The sequence below is a fragment of the Lytechinus pictus genome, chromosome 11 (assembly GCF_037042905.1).
Source record: "Lytechinus pictus isolate F3 Inbred chromosome 11, Lp3.0, whole genome shotgun sequence".
NCBI lineage: Eukaryota > Metazoa > Echinodermata > Echinoidea > Temnopleuroida > Toxopneustidae > Lytechinus > Lytechinus pictus.
Window position 1 is genome coordinate 22,840,348 of NC_087255.1, and position 22,176 is coordinate 22,862,523.

General features: G+C 35.7%; 1 protein-coding gene across 1 annotated transcript; it reads right to left on the minus strand.

Moving 5' to 3' along the window:
* Positions 1-1,969: 1,969 nt before the first annotated feature.
* Positions 1,970-18,844, minus strand: LOC129271991 (afadin- and alpha-actinin-binding protein-like). The gene is made up of 7 exons (XM_054909233.2): positions 18,822-18,844; positions 17,508-17,691; positions 11,597-11,974; positions 10,775-10,948; positions 6,689-6,806; positions 5,886-6,045; positions 1,970-5,280 (listed from the first exon to the last, which is right to left on the minus strand). Exons 1-7 carry the CDS (start codon positions 18,842-18,844, stop codon positions 5,001-5,003), a joined length of 1,317 nt encoding a protein of 438 aa, XP_054765208.2. The 3' UTR covers positions 1,970-5,000.
* Between the last annotated feature and the right edge of the window lie 3,332 nt (positions 18,845-22,176).

Genomic DNA, 22,176 nt, shown 5'->3' on the forward strand with positions numbered 1-22,176 from the left:
GATGTTCCGAAAACGAAATAAGGTTCGTTGTTCCGAAGGTTCGTTAGTCCGAAAACGAAATAAGGTTCGTTAATCATTTAGTTTTTGGACTAACGAACCTTCGGAATTACGATCCTCATTTCGTTTTCGGATTAACGAACCTTCGGAATTACGATCCTCATTTCGTTTTCGGACTAACGAACCTTCGGAATTACCAACCTTCGGAAATACGAACCTTCGGAATATCGAACCTTCGGAATATCCGAACCTTCGGAATAACGAAGCTTCGGAATTACGAATGTATGCGGTTACAAATCATGAGTGCACTTAAGCATGACGATAAGTAACACTTAACCCTTTATGAAGCACCCTCCAGGGGGCCGTTTCATAAAGCTGTTCGTAAGCTAAGAGTGACTTTAGGAACGACTGGTGATCCTTTCTTGTGGCAAATGGTATTCACCATTAAACGTTCATTGGTGATCATTTAGCACGTAAGAAAGGAACACCAGGGGCCCGTCTTACAAAGAGTTTCGATTGATCTGATCTATCGCAACTACGGAAAGCCAGCAACGTCAACATCTAAAATAAATGTTTGTTCAAAATCATTACTAGAAATGATGTATATTCATGCATTGTTTTCTTGAAAATTCACTCTGCTTCTCTTGGCTTACAAAGGATATTGTGCAAATTTCCAGAAGAAAAAATTATGACACTGATGGATTCCCATAGAGTTATGATTGATTGGATCAATCGCAACTCTTTGAAAGACGGGGTCCTGGAATCATCAGTCGATCTAAAATAAGCTGTGATCTATTCTAATGCATGGGAGATGATGAATCCTAATTCGTTGGCTGTATTTGCTGTGTTTTAAACTATTTTGGTGCATCAATAATTTCTTTCACCTCTTGGAAAGTGGATTACTTAGTAACAACCTGATATCATTTCATCATTTATTTTCATAATCATACAACTGTCTGGATAGTTAGAACAAAAAAATAATGGGTTTTCACAAATAGAAACTTGTCTGCTTTGCAGAATACATCTAAAGCTCGATATGTTTCATATCTTCTTAATGAATTAGGAATATGGTATTGATCAGTTTTAATCAGCTACACAAATATAGATATAAAATGCTATATGGGTCACTAACTTCAGTACAATATATATTGGGTCTTAAGTTATTTTCATTTCTTTTGGAATGTTTCACCATACTAGGCATATAAAGATGGCTCCTGTATATATTAAAATCTTTACCAAAATTGCACCAGAAATAAACACTGTAAAGAATTTTGTTTTACATTATACAGAGTTTAAGTATGGTTAGCATAGTGTTATAGATAAATATCATCAGAAATGGTAGTAGTAGAAAGAGAATGGGCACAGTTAGCTCAATTTAAGTTTCAGTAGCATACGTTTACATGGGTTCCAATATGAATGTGTTCAGTGGTTTTCATAGGCTAGTGATCTGGCAAGATTTATCTCCCCAGAAAGAAATCAATTACAGGCAAAAATGGTATTCAGATAGTAATATACAAGTAGTAAAAAAATTCCTTCAACAACTATATTCTCATTAGTTGAAGACACTGTTATTCTAGCTAAAAGTCACATTAATTTCTTTAGATTAAATGTATTTGGCAAATGCGTACGTGAAAGAAGGCTTGGTGCAAAGTGAACAATTCTATCCATGAAAAATAGCTCAGTTGGTGCAGTGGTGCTCTTGTAATCCAGTGATACTAAAATAACTTTCAAAATCATCCAGTTGAAATATAATTGGCAATAGATAACCCCACAACTTTTGTGGGGTTATCTATTGCCAATTATATTCTGGCTCCTTAATAGACAATGCCCTGTTTAATACAATAGACAGCATTCTACTTTAAAAATTCATTCACATAAATGTGTACATGACAATTGAACTGTCAATTTAACATACATCTCAACTCAAAACACACTCTTTATTAAATAGATAGATCTATCATAAATACCTTCATATCATTACTTTTAATATAACACATTCGCTGTCTCAAATACTGCATACAATACTATCTTTTCCAACAGTGAATTTAGTAAATATATTTCTCTGTAATAATGAATAATGTCTACATATCATTCCCATGTCTACTTTATTGTGTGACAGAATTTATGACAAATCTTGGCTTTAATTAGTTATGAATCTAAAAATTTAGAGATTTATAGCTAATTATGATTTTGAAAGTTTGATTTCATTTTGAAATTCACAGGAATTTCAAAATGAAATTAAACTTTCAAAATAATGGTTCTCTGAAGCCACACACATCACCCACTTCTTTTGACCAATGACCTTGAACCTGCATATTGGAGACAGCAAAAAATATTTCCAGATGATAGGCTGCAGAGCCCTTTGAAGATTACAGCAGATGATGATGATGACTTAAATGTTAATGTTATATAACACAGGGGTGTGAGTGGTCACAAATAAAAAGATCTGAAAAAAAGCTGAAGAGTGTTGAAAAAGTCTGAAATAGAAAGAGCTCCCATACTTTTTGTACAGAGGAAGGCCAAAAATAAGCTGAAATTAAGCTGAAAATCAAAACAAAAAAATCTGAAATCAGATAAAAATCTGAACTCTCACACCCCTGATAACATTTGAATTACTAAATCTCAGAATTGTTTTAGATTCATAACTAATTAAAATCAAGATTTGTCATCATTTTGGTCACACGCATGACCAAGAACGGCCTAAAAGATTTTTTTACAATATCTATCCTTGCTGCATATAAACTGTTTTAAGGCACTTTCAATTTCAAACTTTAAAATGCGTATTTTCTTCTCTGAAATGCAATGCACCATTAGACACAAGTATGTTGATACAACAAATGTTAAGCAAAAAGTACAAATACATGTAAATGAAAACTGAAACAATCTGGATTAAAAAAAAGAACTCTTATGCAATATTTCCTTGTATTGTAGTCATGTAATTTTCTCACATCTCATATACCTAATATATATTATACCAGAGATATTTACACATATTTCTATCTATAGGCACATTCCAAAAATAGCTCTTTGTTTTTATAACATATTCACACTGTAAAAGGCATATTCATTCAAACATCAATGGATTTAAATCTCTAAACATACAATTTAAGACCAATTAAAGAATCTCCAATATCTCATTGACATATTTATTCTGATGAAATTAAACAAATTGCCCTATTTCATGACACTTTTTTTTTAACTGATGGAAAAAAATAAGATTCTGTTGTCAGCTACTGAAATCATGCCATTTGATTGGATGAAGGCATAACCATTTGTTGAATTCTAGCATTTGTAATTAATAACAAGTTTCATGAAACCGGGCCTGAATTGACAGGAAAGGCACCAAAACATATACTAGCTTTTAATCTTTCATAAAACAAGCAGGGACCAGTAACACAAAGCCTAGTGATTGATCATACGATTGATTTGTATGATTTATTGTACACAATGATCAATGTGATCAATTGTTAAAAATCCACCCTATGATTAATCCTAAACTTTGTGTCAAGTGGCCCAGATTTCACACAACATAAATTGTGCAGCAGATAAACTGAATAATAATCTGAATAATGTGCTTTCATATGAAAGACAAATTACAAATCACCAACTTATACAAAAACAAATACAAAAATAACTTCCATTTTACATTCTCGTTTTCAAAACTTCTCAGCACTAAACTCTGGGTGAAAAAGTATAGAGATAAATTCAAATATAAATATGGGATTATCAAAGAACAAACATGCTTAACAGCAACTCCCTGTACATAATGATAACACATTCTATTTCCTTGAAGATGATTTCTTGTTGGACTTCATACATAATGTAGGGAATGCCAACAAGAACCACTTTTCTTTTGTATTTCCAGTTCATTTGTCCTGTGTAGTCTTTACAGCATTGATATTCTCTCCAGAAATAATAAAGTCTGATGTTATCAACCTCAAATAAAGAAATACTTTTCAAATCACTATACTCACTATGGAAGCATTTATACTTTACAATGAAGTCAGGTGACACCTTGTTAGCGATTGTCAAGAATCAAGATGATGAATAATATCAAGTGAACCATTAAAGAAAATGACTATTTGATAATCTAAAAGGGAAGCTCAAGTCTCTACAGTTAGTATGTCAATCCACAAAACAAGTACAAAAGAAAAGTTATACATAAAAGGCATGTCAGATGCTAGTATTTCCATTGCACATGGGTAAGGTACTTGCGAGTACTTTAGCTGAACAATACAACAAAGAACTAAGTAGGTTTTCTTCACTATTTTACCGGCAATTAAATCCAGTATTAAGTTCAGTCAACCGGTAAAATGCGGGTCATCTGATATGACGATAAACCCGTTAAGTATTACAGGATCGGCAGGGTATTTCTCTTAAGATTGTATTCCTTACGCTTTCTTGCCTCTGGTTTCACAAACTGCTGCGCCAGCCTCTTGATGACTATGCATGAACCTTTGGACTCGTTGCTGAATCCATGAGGGGTTTTCCCTTGAGCTCAAGTACATGACATCTGATATTAAACTTGCTTCAGTCTCAAAGCAGGTAGTTAATTCATCACGGAGCAAGGTACCAACCTGGCAGCTAACTCCATTCATAGTGATACACTGCAATTTTATTTATAATCCAGCACATCAAAAAATATCCAACATCTCCACCAAGGAATCCCTCCACATGGCAAAGTTAAAATGCAGGGATATGGTACACATTGTTTGAATTCTACTATAAAGTAATGGCATCTTCTAGACCTGAAGGGCACTTGTTTCAGCATGTTCACTTCTTATTGCTGCAGCAGTGGTTTTAAATCTCAGGCACCATCTCCAAGATTTTAAAGACAAGGCAATGTCTTCATCAAGTTGAAGATAACAGAGATACGAACCAAACGTCTCTTGTGACCGACTATGGTAAGGCTGATTTTTGGTATTCCTAACTTAAGCAACTTCTCAAGAACAAAATCACAGAGGCAGAAGGAAAGGCGATAGTGGTTGAGTTCTGCACCATCATCATTTCTTGTGAGCCCCCTTGTCTGCTCTTCGTTGCCTGTGAGCCATAGTCTTTCTCAGGTTATGTTTGTGTTCCTCAGTCCTTCTTGACTTGGTGCCCACCTTGTTGAGGCTGTCTGTGCTGCCGTGGCTGCTGTGTCCCGATTGGCTCGATAGAGGGCGCCCTGTGATGATGGATGGCGCTTTGGACGAGCGGGGAGTCGAAACACCAGAGTGGCACGACAGCTCTGAATCCGAGAGAAGGCTCTGGCTTCCAATCGAATGAATGCTTTCCCTCGAGCTGTAAGGGAAAAGGAAAATGAGATATTTCAGAGCTGTATCAACTTTGTTTTACTCTGAACAACTCGTAATAATTATTCTTTGAATATTCATAATTTCAATCATAAATGTAAATGAATGAACATTAATGAAATTAGAGACAGTTTCATCTTTGAACAAAAAGACTATAACAATTTGTGACAAATACTATTCTTGCAAAATTCTAATTCAATGATAAAATATCAGATCTTGTCCAAAATTAGTTATGACTGAGAACTGATTTTCTGATTTTGGACAAAATTACTCAAGTTTAAGGTCCTATCAACATTATCATTTAAAAACTTTACATCCAAATTCAGTTATGGTAAACTAAATTTGCAGAATATAGATAGATACAAATCATTCACAAAAGAGGCAGTTAGTTTATCAGGGGTAAAAATTACACAGGGGCTAAGGGTAAACTTACAAAAGCAATGAAAGACTAATAAAATTGGCCCTGAAGTTTCGCATCGGTCCAATATACATGTAAAGCAAATGTAGCAAATTTTGGCAGGTGAGCCTCGGAAAAGAGTGAAAAATACCCATTGTACACCCTGTAGCATGTTAAATAACCCCTTGATGACTTACACATTAAGGTATTTTCCTCCCTCTGGTAATAACTTGAGAGCCCTGTAAAGCTCCACCGTGGAAGGGGTCTGCACTCTCTTCTGGGATCCTGATGGGGTGTGATGTGGGGGTAAGGGGGATTGGTTAAGGGGCTGTTGGCTGGTAGGGTTCAGGCTGGGGCCTGTAAGAGGATAGTATGGTGTTAGTGATTAGAATACATGCATGTATGAATCACTATGAAATATTTTACTGATCTACTTTCTGTTACAAATGGAGTTCCACAGGGACCAATCCTTGGTCCATTACTTTATTACTTTATATATGAACAGTATATATAAATCCTTAATACAAAATATTTTTTTTTCAGCTTTCTCTAAGTATATCAAGTTCTAATAGATATATTTATCAATAAATAATCTAGTATTGTTTGAATATCTACTATTATTTCATTTGGAATGGTCGCTGATCAACGTGCATGAATTTTCACATGGTTAGTCAAGATGCAATATTTGCTACATCATTCATACAAATATATGCATATGAGGTTTTTTATTACTGAGAACCAGCTGATCAGTAGTTAATATTAATCATTTATATAACCTTTGATATGATTTATGATGTTTCGGTTGTGGGGAAGTGTATTATATATCAGTATCTACAATAACTACTCAAACTAGGGCTCATGATGCTTGCATAGTTTCAGGTCCAGGGAAGCGTAATGTATATGATATTGATAATATTAATCTACAGATTACCTAACTACTCAAACATCCTGCATATACAGCATTTGGTTAAACTATGTAATCTGAGAAAAAATAACTCACTTGTTGCTTTGTTGATTGACCTTGGGGGTCGTAGCAGAGGTGCATGATGGGAAGACAATGGCGTCAGCATCAGTTGCTCCTGGAGGTATGCACTCCTCTCTTCCTCAAACTTCTTCCTCTGGTGATATGAAAAATATAATAATAAAAGAATTGTGGCAACATATTTTAGTATTCGTCCTGTCTTGTCCAAGTGATTGTCTGTTCACACACTCCTGAACTCATGTTTCTTTTATACAGCAGGGGTATGATATAATATTTTTTTGTTAATTGTAACATAGTAGGCATAAAAAGCTTGACCCCACTAGTATTCTTTTTTCACTGTATAAACCTTTTAAATATACGATTTGAATTTCATTGATCAAAGATTTACTTTAATTAACTATTTATTGCAGGGTACCTATACTAACAAGCTTTGCTTTCCAGTGGGTTCCCTTTTTTCATTTCTGTATATTATATTTTTGTGTTTTGCTATACATTGTAACTTTTGTTAAATTTTGGAATGAAAAAGAATAAATGCAATCAATCAATCAATCAAAATAACATAAATTCCAGGGCCCCGTTGTACAAAGAGTTACGATTGATCCGATCAATCGCAACTATGGAAAGCCAGCAAAGTCAACATATGAAATGCATGTTTGTTCAAAAAAAATCTAGATATGAATGCATATCCATAAATTCATTGATTTCTTGACAATTTGGGGTGTTCTCCTTTGATTACAAAGGACATTTTGCAAATTTCCTGTACAAAAAATTATGACACTGATGGATTTCCATAGAGTTACGATTGATCCGATCAATCGTAACTCTTTGTACAACGGGGCCCAGATGTATCCTCAATGATATCATTCATAGGCAGGATATCTTGACTTGAATTTACCACAATTTGCACTGTAGTAAGTGGCTAGCGAGTAAGGCTCATAAAAATTACAAAGAGGCTGGGAGTGATTTAGCCCCTGAAATGCTCAAAACACACCCTGAAAATCCTCATTCATTGCAATTAAAAGCTTAATGTTGCAGATTAAGGCACTAAGTTGTGAAAAGCAGCACCCGAAAATAAAAAAGAAATAATTCTTTGCCTTATTTGAAGTCATCTGTAATAATGCACGTAACCTTGGAGAATTTGATTATTATTAGCGTCAGGGGTCCGTTGCAGAAAAAGTTGCGTTTAAACGCAAGCCAAAAAATCAATCGCAAGTCCCAAATGCACGCTGTTGATTGGTTGGAAATCAAGTCGCGCATGATTTTTAGAGTTGCGTTTGATTGCAACTCTGTCTGCAACGGGCCCCAATCAACAGCGCGCATTTGGGACTTGCGATTGATTTTTGGCTTGCGTTTAAACGCAACTCTTTCTGCAACGGACCCCTGACGCTAATAATAATCAAATTCTCCAAGGTTACATACATTATTACATGTTTTTTTTATCACTGACCACTTGAAAATATTCATTTAGTTTAAGGAGTTGATAATTCTATCTATGAGAATGGAAACAGGAAATGTGAATGGAAAATAAGAGATAGTAGTTCACAAGTCAAATAAAATATGCATTCAGAATTTAAAATCCAAGCGTATTATAAAGGTATTTTACTGATATGCTTTATTTTCCACTTTCTTTTATTTTGGGGGGGATATTGATATAAAATTATACAAAAATAAAACCATGCAGCATAGAATACTGCATAAATGTCAGTGATTTACTCCAAAGAATAATGCATGAAATTATATGCATTATGGAAGAGAAAACTATGTCATTCAGTTTAAATGGACAACAACAACAACAACAACAGCAGCAGCAGCAGCAACAACAAAATCCTGAGCATGCATGCAGATGAAAATTAATATTCATGTTAGTGGCAGTGCAATAAAGAAAAGGATTTAAGAACTGATTAATCAATTAATGCAATTGAAGAAGAGCGACAGCTAGTTCCTTTGAAATTCTGTTGGAAGAAGGATTAAATGGTGAGCTTGATCTGGCCTTCTAAGGAAACGGCAGGTGCAACAATGAATGAATCGGGTGGAGATGTGATTTGGAGGCAGGTGGCAGTAAGAAAGATAGAAATAACACAAAAAGGAAATAAAGAATGAGAGCTTTTTAAAACCATTATGGCCCGAATTTCCAAAGGTGGTTTTTAACACCATAGGTTGAACCCATGGATTCTGCAGATTTCCTATATATTAAAAAATGTCCAATGCTGATGCGCGCTTTTGTCACAGTTCGCCAAAATGACGCCTGTTGCCGTGGTTATCCACGCTATTTTATTCATGGGTCCACTGTTTTTAATCAATGAATCTTCAAACAGTGGACTCATAAATAAAATAGCGTACTTAACCATGACAACAGGCATCAATTTGGCGCACTAAAACAAAAGCGTGCATTTAGCATTGGACATTTTTTAAATACATGGTAAATAATCGTAATTTATAAAGGAAATCTGCATAATCCATTGGTTCAACTGATGTTTAAAAAAACTACCTTTGAGAATGAGGGCCTATGTGACTGGAATGATGAAAAGAAAATGCCTCTAATAGAAAAGACAGTTAATAATTAAATATTTCAAATAGATATATTGGTGTCATACATATACTGTCAGTCATCATCATCATTATAAAAAAAATTCCATGACATTTGCATCACTATAAATTCTACACTAATCAAATGACCAACTTCAACCCTGGGGTTTAACACTATACCCTACCCTAAACCTAACATAGAGCCTGTTCAGACCGGCAGAGATAGCGCGATTTAGCGCGCGCTAGATCGCGCTATCTCTGCGGTGTGGAAGGTACAACGTCGTTTCGGTCCGCCCAACAGCGAGCCACGGCGAGCCAAAACGGCGTGCCACTGGAGCACCTCTTGGGGGTGGTCCACGAGAGATAGCGCGGTCTAGCGCGCGCTAGATCGCGCTATCTCTGCCGGTGTGAACCCGAGCTACGATAGCACGCCGGAAGTCATCGTTCTACAACGCCATGAAATAAACGTAGGCCGGCTAGCATAATAGGCACAGCGATATCGAGCTCTCAACTAACTAGTACGGGTTCGTAATAGCGCGCGAAATCTTTGACCGCTCTGACCTCATGACGTCACGCGTCATGGCAACAGGACCTCTCAAAAAAGGGGGTGCTACGATAGATCGCGCTATCTCACTGCGGTGTGAATCCGGCGAATGCCAATGGGCGGACCGTGGATCGCGCTACGATAGCGCGATCCACGGTCCGCCCACGGTCCCCCCTTGCGGTGTGAACAGCCTCATAAAACCCTATTGCAACCCTAACCTTACATCTTAAGACGAAATTAAGCCCTGAAAAATTGTCACAGGAGCAAATGTTGTGTCACCATGAGAGCAGCTTGAGCAATACACAATAAAAGGTATTAATAAGAATGGGGGGGGGGGGATGGGGGAAGAGATAATCATAAAGTAATGACCACAAGAGAGACAACTAAAATAATGACAATTAAAAGAAATAGAGAGAATGCGTTGTTATGTAAAAGAAATTGTTTTAATGGATCAAAGAGAAGAAAAGAAAGGAGATTCATGTAGAGTAAATACAAATGAAGAGAAATGGACAGGTATCTAAAACAGAGGCAATAAGATGAATTAATGAATATTTATACACAGATGCTTGCAACCCTGAAAGTGAAAGACTTTTAAAGATACTACTACGCATTTTTATAACCAGCATTAGCCCTCAAATTTGCATTTACGCTACATCGCTTCAAACATCCTCTTCATCTCACAAGATTTAGTCTACCTGATTTATATACATACTACTGACAGATCGAATGGTCATGTGATTAAAGAAAAAAATAGGAGAAGATGGGGCATAACGAGACAAAGTAACTAGCTACATGTATAGTTTTAGATGAAATGAAGGTTGCATTTAATGGCATTTAGACATAATTGATTATAAGATGAATGGGTTTAGCCAAGCAATGATGGTAAGTGATCTTGAAATTAGATAAAATGTCATAAGACATAAGTGGCTACATAAGCTATAAGTGCTTAAAAGAATAGAGAGAGTATGAGCCTTTACAAAGAGGTTGAAAGAATGATGATATTGTAGTGTAATAGAGTAGAAGTCCTTCGTTACCTCCTCGCCTAATCTAATCGCAGCATCTGTAAAATTTCTCTGCTCCTTTTCAAAGTTGTGTTTCATGCCATACAACCTATTTTGTTCGGTGGCTAGATTTTCCTTCTCATCTAGCAACGTAGACTCCCTGATGAAGCCCAGAAAGTCTCCATCCATACCGGTTTCTTGCACGGCCTGGCAGGGTGAAATGGCATGCAATGTCTATCACTACAAGAACTAGGCACAAACACAACTGAATCAATCAATGACATAACAGAATACTGCTAAACAATGATAAAAGAATATAATGCAACTTCAAAATAGAAACAATTCATGCTGAACAACAGATTCAAATCAATAAAACAAATAATGCACATCACTGTAATAAAAGGGCTTATTGCAAACTAAAGATGTGCCAAGATAATATCTCACTACCAAGAATAAGTATTTGAAAAGTATATTTTCAATGATTTGATCAAAATGTAGAAGTGATATTAACAATGCAAATATGATATAATAGTTCCTAATACCATTTATTTTGTGATTTGAATTGTATCTTGTTCATTTAATTTAACTGGGCCCCTTGGCAGAACAGTTGTGCTTTAATGGCTCAACTGAACAGAGAGATCCATCCATTGTTATTTTATCATGTATTTTATTGTGTTGTAATTGTAATTTTATATGTATTTGTTTTTATATCGGTAAATGATATCAAACCTTCAATGTGAACTGTGATTTTTAGATATTTCAAAATATCAGAACACAAACTGCAAGTGTTGAAAAAACATAAAACAAATAATCCACAGCTAACAATTGGAATTAACATAAAGTTTTCAAAAATACCTGTAAGACCTGCTCCTGTTGTACGATGATATCATGATAGGCCTCCAGCTTTCTCCTCAGATTCTCTATCTCTGCATCCTTAGGACCGGAGCTGCCTCCACCTCCTCCTCCTCCTCCACTCTTCCCTTCATCTCCAGTGCTCCCTGTACCATCCTTACTGCTCCCTCCTCCCCCTCCACCCTCCTGGTTCTCCCTGTTCTCCTTCTCAATCTGCTGGATGTGATCCCTGAGCTTCTGCCACTTCTGACGGAGACTCGTCTCGATGCCCTCTCGGACCATCTCAAACGGCATCTGGAAGTGGCCCGTAGATAGCTCGCTGATGGACGAGTCGATGGATCTCGTGTCACCGTATTCGCTGTCGGAGATGTACCCTTGTCTCTAGAGAATGGAAAAAAAAGTTGTTGTTTTCATTGTTATCGGCAAAATTATATTAATATATCACTTTACTATATTTTTTATTCAACTGTGTCACATAAAATAAGACATGTACACAAGAGAAATTATTTTCATTTATTTAGTTATTTATAACTTCAGAGATTAATAGCAGATGAGAAATTACCAATTTGATGACAGAAATAACAAGTAAAGAACTGTTATACTATTCAAGTAGAAAGAAAGTTTTAGATTTCTCAAGTAGGTCTAGTCACAACACTACTTTGAGGTGTTTGTTCACATTTAAATGATCCACTGAGAGGCATCAGTTACAGGAAATTGATTGTTTATGTAGATCAACAGCAGCATATTTTATATGTAATTAATTCCAGCAGAGACTGTAGTACCAATAGGTTAGGGAAATGCTTCAACATATCCAGGCTTCATTTGATCTTTTCCACTACTATCTATTCCAATTTTGGTTTGGAATAAAAATGTCTCATGTTCAATGTAATTATCTTATTTATGTTATGCTGATATATTTTTAGTCTTGCTGTTATTTGTAAGGGAGCACCTTGCTCGACAAGCGTAAGCTTTTTGAGGTGTTCCCTGTTTTTGTTTTTTAACCTTTGTATGTTTTATATTGTAACATCTGAAATGAATAAATGAATGGAATTGAATTTAACAGTAGTGGAAATGACAAACCCAAGCTGATAATAATCTGAGGCCATAATGCGGATTCCCTTTAGATTGGCCTCAATGCTCCTCTCTTATTTGGCCTTGCAGATTTAATGTTATGCCCTTTAAAAAAAAAAATTCTATACATGCTGTAATACAGAAATGTGCCCTAAAGCAGCGCACGACACTGGCACTGGTCCGACGGTCCCAGACCAGTAAAAATTGCTGTCGGGCCAGTAACTTTTCAGAAATAGCCAGATTTACTGGTCTGATATGACCAGTAATCAAACTGATACAAATGGTATTTTCTCTTTTGTGAATTAAAAAATGGCTCTGTTATCTTTAAGAATGGCTCTCCAAAGTTGAGAAATGGCGCTTGTGAAATATATTGTGTGAGTGTACTGTTTGTTGTTCATGTATGTTTTTTCGGGGGGCAATAAAATTAAGACAGCAAAATAACCTCAAACTGTCTTTTTTGTGTTTTCCTTTATTTTGGGGACCAGTATATTTTAGGTTCGGACCAGTAAAAATGGAAAAACTGGGCATCTACTGGTCCGACATGAACTGGTTGGACCAGTAGAAAAAAGGGTTAGTGTGGAGCCCTGCCTAAAGAATAGTGGTTTGCCCTAAAACCATTGAAATATGAAGCCTGGACGAGGAAGATTTTTTTTTTTAATGCATTTGGCTTGGAATTTGTCTGTCCTGATACATGAAGCTATCACTGACACAAATATGCATGTTTTGTGAGATGTATAGACAGAATAAAAAAAAATTCAAATAAGTTCAATAAAATTAAACTTTGTCTCATTTATGGAATTCAGCACTGAACATTAAGAATTTCATATTCAACTTTCAAGACATTTCTACACCTCCCTTTAAAAGACACAAGTCTGGGTTTGAACTTTGACCACCCCTCAGCCATACTCCTGGAAATATTCCGACAAAGACGGCTGACTAACAATCTTTTTAAGAGTATTTCAGAGATCACTACGGGATTACCAAGCAGACATATTAATGCTGCCATCTTCATCATTTCCTTTCTCTATCAAACTCATGCCCTCCTCCTGTCAAACCAGGGGCCCTGTTTCATAAAACCGGTTACAATAACAACTTTGCAATAACAGTTAAAAGCTACTGAAATTCATCAATTTGATTGGCTGATAGTAAACTTCCTACAGAAATATGGTATTAGTTATTATAACAAGACAGGACCCATGTGTCATATCATTGCTTTCTGTCAGACAAATATGATTGTTTTCAAAAGCTGTACTTAACTGCGCCTCCATGTACCTTCTTTTTTATCATATACCCTATCAAAAGCCATGATTCAAACTGACAAGTTGTTTTATTATGTCATCATCAAAAGTAATAATAATGCTGAATAATAATACTGAATGTTGAATACATGATGTAATGTTAACACAGTGTACCAAGAGATGTGAATTACACACAAAAAGATATGATTAATATTTACAATTGAATGGAACTTTCTGCATATACAGATGTAGTTTGAAATAGACTTACAGTTATGTCGTCTAATCGCACTATCAATTATGTCTTTACATGTAATACAACTTGGCCCAGACTTCATGATGTAATAATTTCCAGCAGTTTTGACTACGACAGCAGCTGTATTTATAATCCAAACTTCTAGGAAAATCAGTAATGTTAAAATGAGAGGACAAGCGAATGATAAATCCCAAGAACAATCATTTTAACCCTGAATATAATCTTACATGTATCTTGGTCATTTCTTCTGTATAAATCGTCTCACCCTCGCACTGCCTTCTTTTGGCAGAATATTTCTTTACATATTTCCACAACTATTTCCCTTCAATTTAATTTCTATTTCCTACGCAGGATCAAAATATGAATAAATGACATCCTATGACCAATGCTAACTCCTAAAAAGCTGGCAACTGTCGATAAAATCATAATATAAAAAAGAGACCCAATTGCTGCCTACAAGAAGTTAATCTTTGACTATAAGCTTAAAAGTTATGATCTATAAGACTCTCCTGTTCACAGAAAAACTTGCAGGAAAAGTTCATACATGTGAAGGAACAGGGTAATTCAAAGATTGGGGGAAACTTTACCCATTCATGAACAAAAATAATACGTTTAATACCCTTTTCATAAACCCAATAAAACCTATCCTCCAATTAGCCGCCTAAGAGTAATGCAGATAATTCAATAAAATTGCGTTCACAAACTCCAAAAATTATCCGCATTATTTTTACGAGCGCCCGTCCTGAAAAAGGCGGATAATCGTCATGACAACTGGACACGCCCCCTCCGATGCGGTTGTGTTGGAAAAGGGTGACCTTGTGACCGCACCATGGCAATTATCCGCATTATTTGGAAATACGTTCATAAACTCAAGATCTTGTCCCGATGCTGCTATTATGCGGATAATTGCAGCATCAGAATAATGCGGATAACTCTTGTCCTCCTCTGATTTTACGACCAAATTATGCTGCTATTAGCCGCATAATTGGGTTTTATTGGGTTTATGAAAGAGGTATTAGTCCTGGAAAAAAAAACTGTGTTAATAATGGTAGGGGGAAATATCATTTACATGTAGAAGGGTGGAAAAATGAATGATGTTACAATGTTGGAGAGGGAGGAAGAAAGAGAGGAGATAACAAGAGGGTGGAAAGGGGGGGGGGAGAAAGATATAGATATAGACAGAAGACAGAAAGGGGGAAGAAATATAGAGAGTGAGAGAAAAAGTGAGAAATATTAAAGAATGGAGAAGAAAAATACGGAACAATGATGGAGAGAGGTGATGAAAAGGAAAGATTAAAGGAGAATGAAACTCTTGGAGCAAGTTAGCTTTTGCGAAAGCCGAAAAATCAAAGAATAAGATCAACAAAAGTTTGAGAAAAATAGGACTAGCACTAGAAGAGTTATGAGCATTTGAATGTCGAGATCACTAATGCTATGGAGATCCTCCCATTGGCAATGCGACCAAGATCTATGATGTCACAGATGAACAACTCTCCCCTTTTGGATACTGAAAATATACCCCAAAACATCCCTTTTTGCTCATTCTAATCATATGACAAACGATTCATCAATGATGTAATGTTGTGAAACCTCTATACTTGTCCTCTCATAAAGAGAACACCTCACCTTGTGATAGACTCTATAAAAGTGAGAATATAAGTGAAATAAGTACTAAAGTAATGAGGGAGTTGTACGTGTGTGACATCACAGATCTTGGTCGCATTGCCAATAGGAGGATCTACATGGCATTAGTGATCTCAATATTAAAATGCTCATAACTTTCTTATTATTCATTCAATCTTCCTCAAACTTTCAACAATATGTTTCTTTGATTTTTCTCTTTAATATGGATTCAGCTGGTTTCAAGGGTTTCATTCTCCTTTAATATGAAGAAAGCCATGCGGAGGGGATATGGGGGAGGGGTGACAGAAAGAGAGACAGAAAGATGGGAGAGAAGGATATATATAGAGAGAGAGAGAGAGACAAACAGAATGAAAGAAGAAGAAAATTGAGAGGGACAAAAATAGAGGGTCATTTGATTATCAAGGAACCAATATTTACAATATGACTCATGCAGCTAGGTAAAGCTCCTAAAGCATTGTGCGAAGGAAATTCAGGGACCACGTCAAAAAGTAATATAATACCACTCAATCCTCAACCAAAGTAGGGATCTATTTTCTTTAGGATTCAGACCTCTGGTAAAACTGTGTATAGTTCCACCCTCCATCTTGCTAGCTTATTACATTCCTGTAGGATGTTTATGCTTTCTACACTACAGCGTATGGAATATTAGATATAGTATTTTTTATCAATTTCATGAAGAGAACCCCTACCCCCTATAAAAAAGACTAAAAAGAAAAGTAACGAAAACATAAAGCCAATTTCATACACGCCTCTCATAAGAACACTTCCATTCTTTCAAATGCTGAAAATTATGATGGCTCCATCGATGTGATACTCTTTACAGACACTGTTGCTATGTCCGACGGTCCTCTGGTAAGCATATGAATGCCAAGAGAAATGCCATCCTTCAAGAAGTTAGTACAAAAGTAGTTAACAAAACCATTGCGATCCTCACACAAGTTTATGTTTCATAAACACTGTTTTCAATAACAATGCAAAATTCCCATGAAAATTTGCTTTCAGCTGACCATATACCAAGATTTCAGTAGCTTTCAAGAGTTATCATAATTTGTTAATGAAATCAACAAAGCAAATACTATGATTTCAATAGCTTTCAACAGTTATTATAATTTGTTATTCAAATCAACAAAGCAAATACTATGATTTCAGTAGCTTTTTGTAAATGAAATCAAGTCTCATGACACAGGGTCCTGATAACTTTGTGAACAAGAGACAAAGAGCAGAAATTGTGTACTGTAACTGTAGGTCTGAGGGGTGTTTCACAAAGGTTAAGTATGACTAAAAATCACACTTGAATTCTCAGTTGCATGTCGTCTGCAACACATCACCACATTGGTCAGATTAGGATCATGGGACATACTCTCCCATTTCAGTAAGATTACGTATCATGTGTGCATTGGTAAAGAACTAGACCACAGATGTCATTAAAACGACATACACAGACTCACTAAAAAGACCCACCCCGCCCCCCCCCCCAAAAAAAAAAAAAAATAATAATAATTTTATAAAAAAAAAAAAAAATCGATTTTTTATTTTATTTTCAGGGGCAACTTTTCACAAGTTCCTGCATAAATCTGCTACATAAGCTTCAACACTGCAGTGAATGGGGATTTTCTGGGGTTCTTTTTTTTTAATTTTCAGGGCTCTTTTGAGCATTTCGGGGGTGAAATTGCCCCAAGATCCCCCCACACTTTTTTTTTATACTAACATTGTTTGGGGTTCCTCCTCCTACTCCTCCTCCACCACCTTCTCCTGCCTGTCTGTTGAGTAGATTAACCAGTTCTTGTTGCATGTTGCTAAGAGATTCTCTCAAGACTTGATTCTCCATCATCACTTCCTTCTGTCTCTCCTCATAGTTTGTGATGATCACTCGGTACATGTCCTCCTCGTGCCTGCAAAAGAAATAAAGACAAGAAATGAGACAAACTGTTCACTAATTGGAGGTTGAAAATTCATAAAGCAGTTTTATGTATTGTATGTCTGTCTAGAGTATTATTTTTAAATCATTAATTGGCATTAGCAATAAAATACATGTCCACCTATACTTTTTAAAACCATTTTTCTACATGTGTACATATGTACAGGTAAAAAAACACTTTTTCATTTTGGAATCACAATTCAATATTGCATAAAAAAGGGACAGTCCTAGACTTGATGTTTACATTCATTACTAGAAAATGCAGGACATTTTCGGTAAAATCAGAAATCCTCCAAATCCTATTTGAAAAAGGAAGAGCACCACTTATTCTTTTAGTGAAGTAAAATAATTTAAAAAAATAGTGCTGAAACAAAATTTCTTTAGAATTAAAAAAAATATATATTCCAGATTTCATAATATATATATTTTTTTCAATCACTGCATATGAATAATCTGTGTGAGATTGCTGTTCAAGTTAAAAACTTAAATTTGGTAATCACTGTTATAATTATCATACAATGCACACTAAACTGCATTAACTGCATGGCAACCATTAACACAGTGAAACTAACTTAATTATCGTTATGAAGTATTCATATGCAACCATCATCACTAATCTTTACAAATCAATCATCATCTATCTCTCTCATTGCCAAACTCTTGGCAAAGAACTAGACCACAGACGTCATTAAAACAACAAACACAGACTCCCCAAACATCAGACAGATCATATGTGCCTTCTGTACAAACTAAATGTAATCAATAATCACTCGTAGATGTAGAGCAGCTCAAATGTTAAATCCATGTGCATAAAATTAACGAGACGGTACCCTCGCATTTGGCCTTTTAATGTTTATGCAGTCATCACACTGGCGGATCCAGGGGGGCACATCTGGCCTGTGTCTCCCCCCCCCCCCCCCCCCTTTTGAGAGGCATAATCCAAATTTGTAATGTAAATTTGCCATTTTAAGTTTAACACAGCGTCCTCCCTTTTGAAAGGGAGGACCTTTTTTTTTTTGCTTGTCAAACTCTTAGGGTGAAACTTTTTTTTTTTTTTTTGGGGGGGGGGGGGGGGCTTGTCAAATTTTCCGTGGACGAAATTACCTTAGATTTTGGTTGAAAACCATTTTTTTCGGGAAAATGTGCCCCCCCCCTTGGAAAATCCTGGATCCGCCCCTGAGACATCATGATATAACAATTATCTCAGGCATCAACACAACTACCCTGTAAATGAATGTGGCCTCAGCCACTCACATTTGAGTGGCCCATGTGGAATGTTCAAGATGTTATATGCAAGTATGTTTCATGTACTAGTAATGTAGTATGTTTCTAAAGTGCTTGCTTATCTATTTGCCATACATGTGTGTATTAAGCAAGGACTTAAAAGTGGTCAGCATTGTCATTAACTTTCCCAGTTTCCATCAACCAGGGATATGTCAACTAAGAACTGTATATGATTGATATAGGCCTAAATGGGCTAATACTAAACTGGCTTTTTAAATTACCATAGTAGAAAATCACGATTAAGCAGCAAGAAAATGCTATTCAAGTATTAATATCTTGCATAATTTTCCTTTCTTGAAAAGAAATGGAATGGAAATTAATTCTTCTAAAAAAAGTGCTTTACTGAATACAAACAAGGACACAAACTTTTTTTTAAGCAGCTCAAAATGTAAACAAATCCAATAGAATTTTTTAGAAGATAATTCAAAGACCTTAGATGACGGATGATTAATGTTGAATACTGAGAAATTGTCCCTGAATAGGAATGCATTAATATCACAATCCTTCCCAATTCAAAGGATGTTTATATCACAATTGATGAAATTCAGTGAGGTGTGCCTTGTTTGTAAACAAAATGCTTTGAGATGCTTGCTGATCCCTGCCCTGTCTGCAAAAAAATTGCATTCGTGTTAGTAGAAACATTCAAAATGGGCAAAATGTTAACTACATGACAGGAACATACCCCAACATTTTCAGTTTAAAAATTTCATGGTGTTTGTGTGTGGGGGGGGGGGGGTTCTCTAACTGCAATGGACAGTGCGAGGCCACCGGAGGAACAAACAGTGATTGAACCTCCAAGCAGAAATGTGTCTTTGCTGCTTCTCTTAATTCATATTTGAGATATGTTGCATAATAAACAGCACAATATCCACATCTATGTATTACAATGAAGTTTGTACACAATCAGACTGCATACCGAAGACAAATGATTGTCAACAATTGACAGGAAGTCAGTTCCGTCCTGTTTTATGGGTCATATCAGTTGTTTTACTCTGAATCTGGCATTGGATTTTGAGCAAGTCTTTCCTCACACCAACCTTCATAAACATGGACATTATCTTTACAAGATCAAAAGCATGAACTGAGTTGCAAGTGCGATGGATTTCATATACAAATCAATCAAAATTCAAGGAAAGATTATGTAGTTATAAATAATAAAAACACCCAAATTGAATAATTGGCTAATACTATCAACTTGTTTCATTATGCCAGTACAATATTATATCTGTTGGGTTTTTTGTCCAGAATAGAATGTAACTTCTGACAGATACATTTACTTATGTAGAATATGATAACAAATGAATGACTGCTAAATTTCAAGTACCTGTCCCATCCTCCCTCAGTCCTTTTCTCCCCCCTTTATTCCCACTCAGCTATTCACAATCCCTCCTCATGTACCAGTATTCCTACATTTGTACTTTTCATTTCCTCTCAGCTCCTATTCCTCCTCCTCCACCTTCTTCCCTAAACATCCCCTCCTTAACCCCTCTCCCCTCTCTCAAACCAATCCTTTCTTAAAATTAGCTTTCAGGGAAATATTCAAGCTAACCTACATATCAAAGAGAGTCTTATCCCCATATCATACCCCTAAAGTCTGTCTTCCTGACAGCCTATCAGGTTTAAATGCACAATTTCATCAAAATATCAAATATGAACCTATATAAAGCCACCTAGACGTTACATTAGCCAAAACACTATTTCCTCCAAGGAAATGTCAGCATACTAGAATTGGATAGTGATACGCAATACCTACATTATAACACAGTTTTGGATTTCATTTTCAGTGCTAAAATAAAAGTTCATTTGGGTAGTGATATTCTAGTGGTTAATGCCAGATATCAATGACATTTGTCACCTACACAAGTTGAAAACTCTGATCAAGAACCATATCATGAAACTCGTGAGACCTGACAACAAAGCAAACACTCATTATTGGTGAACTACCTTATTTTGTCTAGAGCTGTAAAAATCTAATAAAATTGGTCAAGTATTTCTATAATTCAAATAATCGTCCAAGCAATTTTCATTTCCATTCTCATTGTTTAAAAGAATAGATAGTGTATAGGCCTAGTACTGCCTATAAAGTTGAACCAATTGTTCCCAAGAGATTTAAATTAGGTAAACTCACCTCTATTTGGAAAAAGAATGACCAAATAGTTTATTGATTTTTCAATTCTATTTTTATGTTATACTAAAAAAGTTATTTCATAAACTTTGGAGTGAACTTTACTCTGAGTGAAAGGTCAAAAGTCATTGAACTTTTGTCATGTACACTACTGTCCACAGGCCGTGTACATCCTCTGACGATGGACCATGGAACATATTGTGGTTTATAATGGTCAATCTTCTCAGAATTATGATGCCACTAACAAATTTCAGAGCTTAATTTCTAATATTTCTGTATTTTTCAAGAGCTTTCTCTTGTGCATATGCACTGACATAGATACACTGCGTTTCAGGTAATCCCATGTCAGTATATAGATTCTTTGGCCAAAAATATGATGAAAGTTATCCAAAATGAATGGATCAATGTTCATTATACCAATTACGAACAGGGTGGGGTCCAGAATTTCAACAAGAGGATAGGGGCACAAAAAGTGTCAGTTGAAAAGAAAAACAATGAGACTATTGGCTGTAATGGATACTAATCTGGTTGATGTGGACTGGAAGCAAACTTGAGTGATTTCCTGATTCTACTACAAGAAGGAACTTGTTGGAATGAAGTCATCAGTCTGGCTACTTTGTTACCAGGCTATCCAGCTATGTTCACACGGAAATCAATAAAAACTAACTTGAAGTTTATGATGGTGAAACCATAAATTTATCACATGAGCTAAAATGAAATCTGACACACTCAAAAAGTTCTGTAACTTTACTGCAAGAACTTTGAATGCGTATCACATTTTATGTCAAACATGGAAATGAAGTAACCAGTTAACTCCGTACACATTTATTTTAAACATAATAGATATTTTATTTTTCCCTCAAATGTAAAACAGAATTTGACCCTGACTTGACCGCGTGGATTTCTGTAACATATATCAATTCATTTATCATTTTATATAAAAATAAGAAATATTGAGTGAGTGTCTTCATCATCTCTCTTATTTTCCATATCACTGTGTTGTGCCTATTTCTTGTTTTGTAAAATCAAGTGAAAGTTTAAATGCCATAA

Coding starts and splice junctions, on each gene's coding strand:
- LOC129271991 (XM_054909233.2), bottom strand. CDS start 18,844: ATGGTTTTCAACCAAAATCTAAG. Junction 6,807..10,774: donor CGATTAGATTAGGCGAGGAG/GTAACGAAGGAC, acceptor TCATATCACCAG/AGGAAGAAGTTTGAGGAAGA. Junction 5,281..5,885: donor GGAGGAAAATACCTTAATGT/GTAAGTCATCAA, acceptor TTTCCCTTACAG/CTCGAGGGAAAGCATTCATT.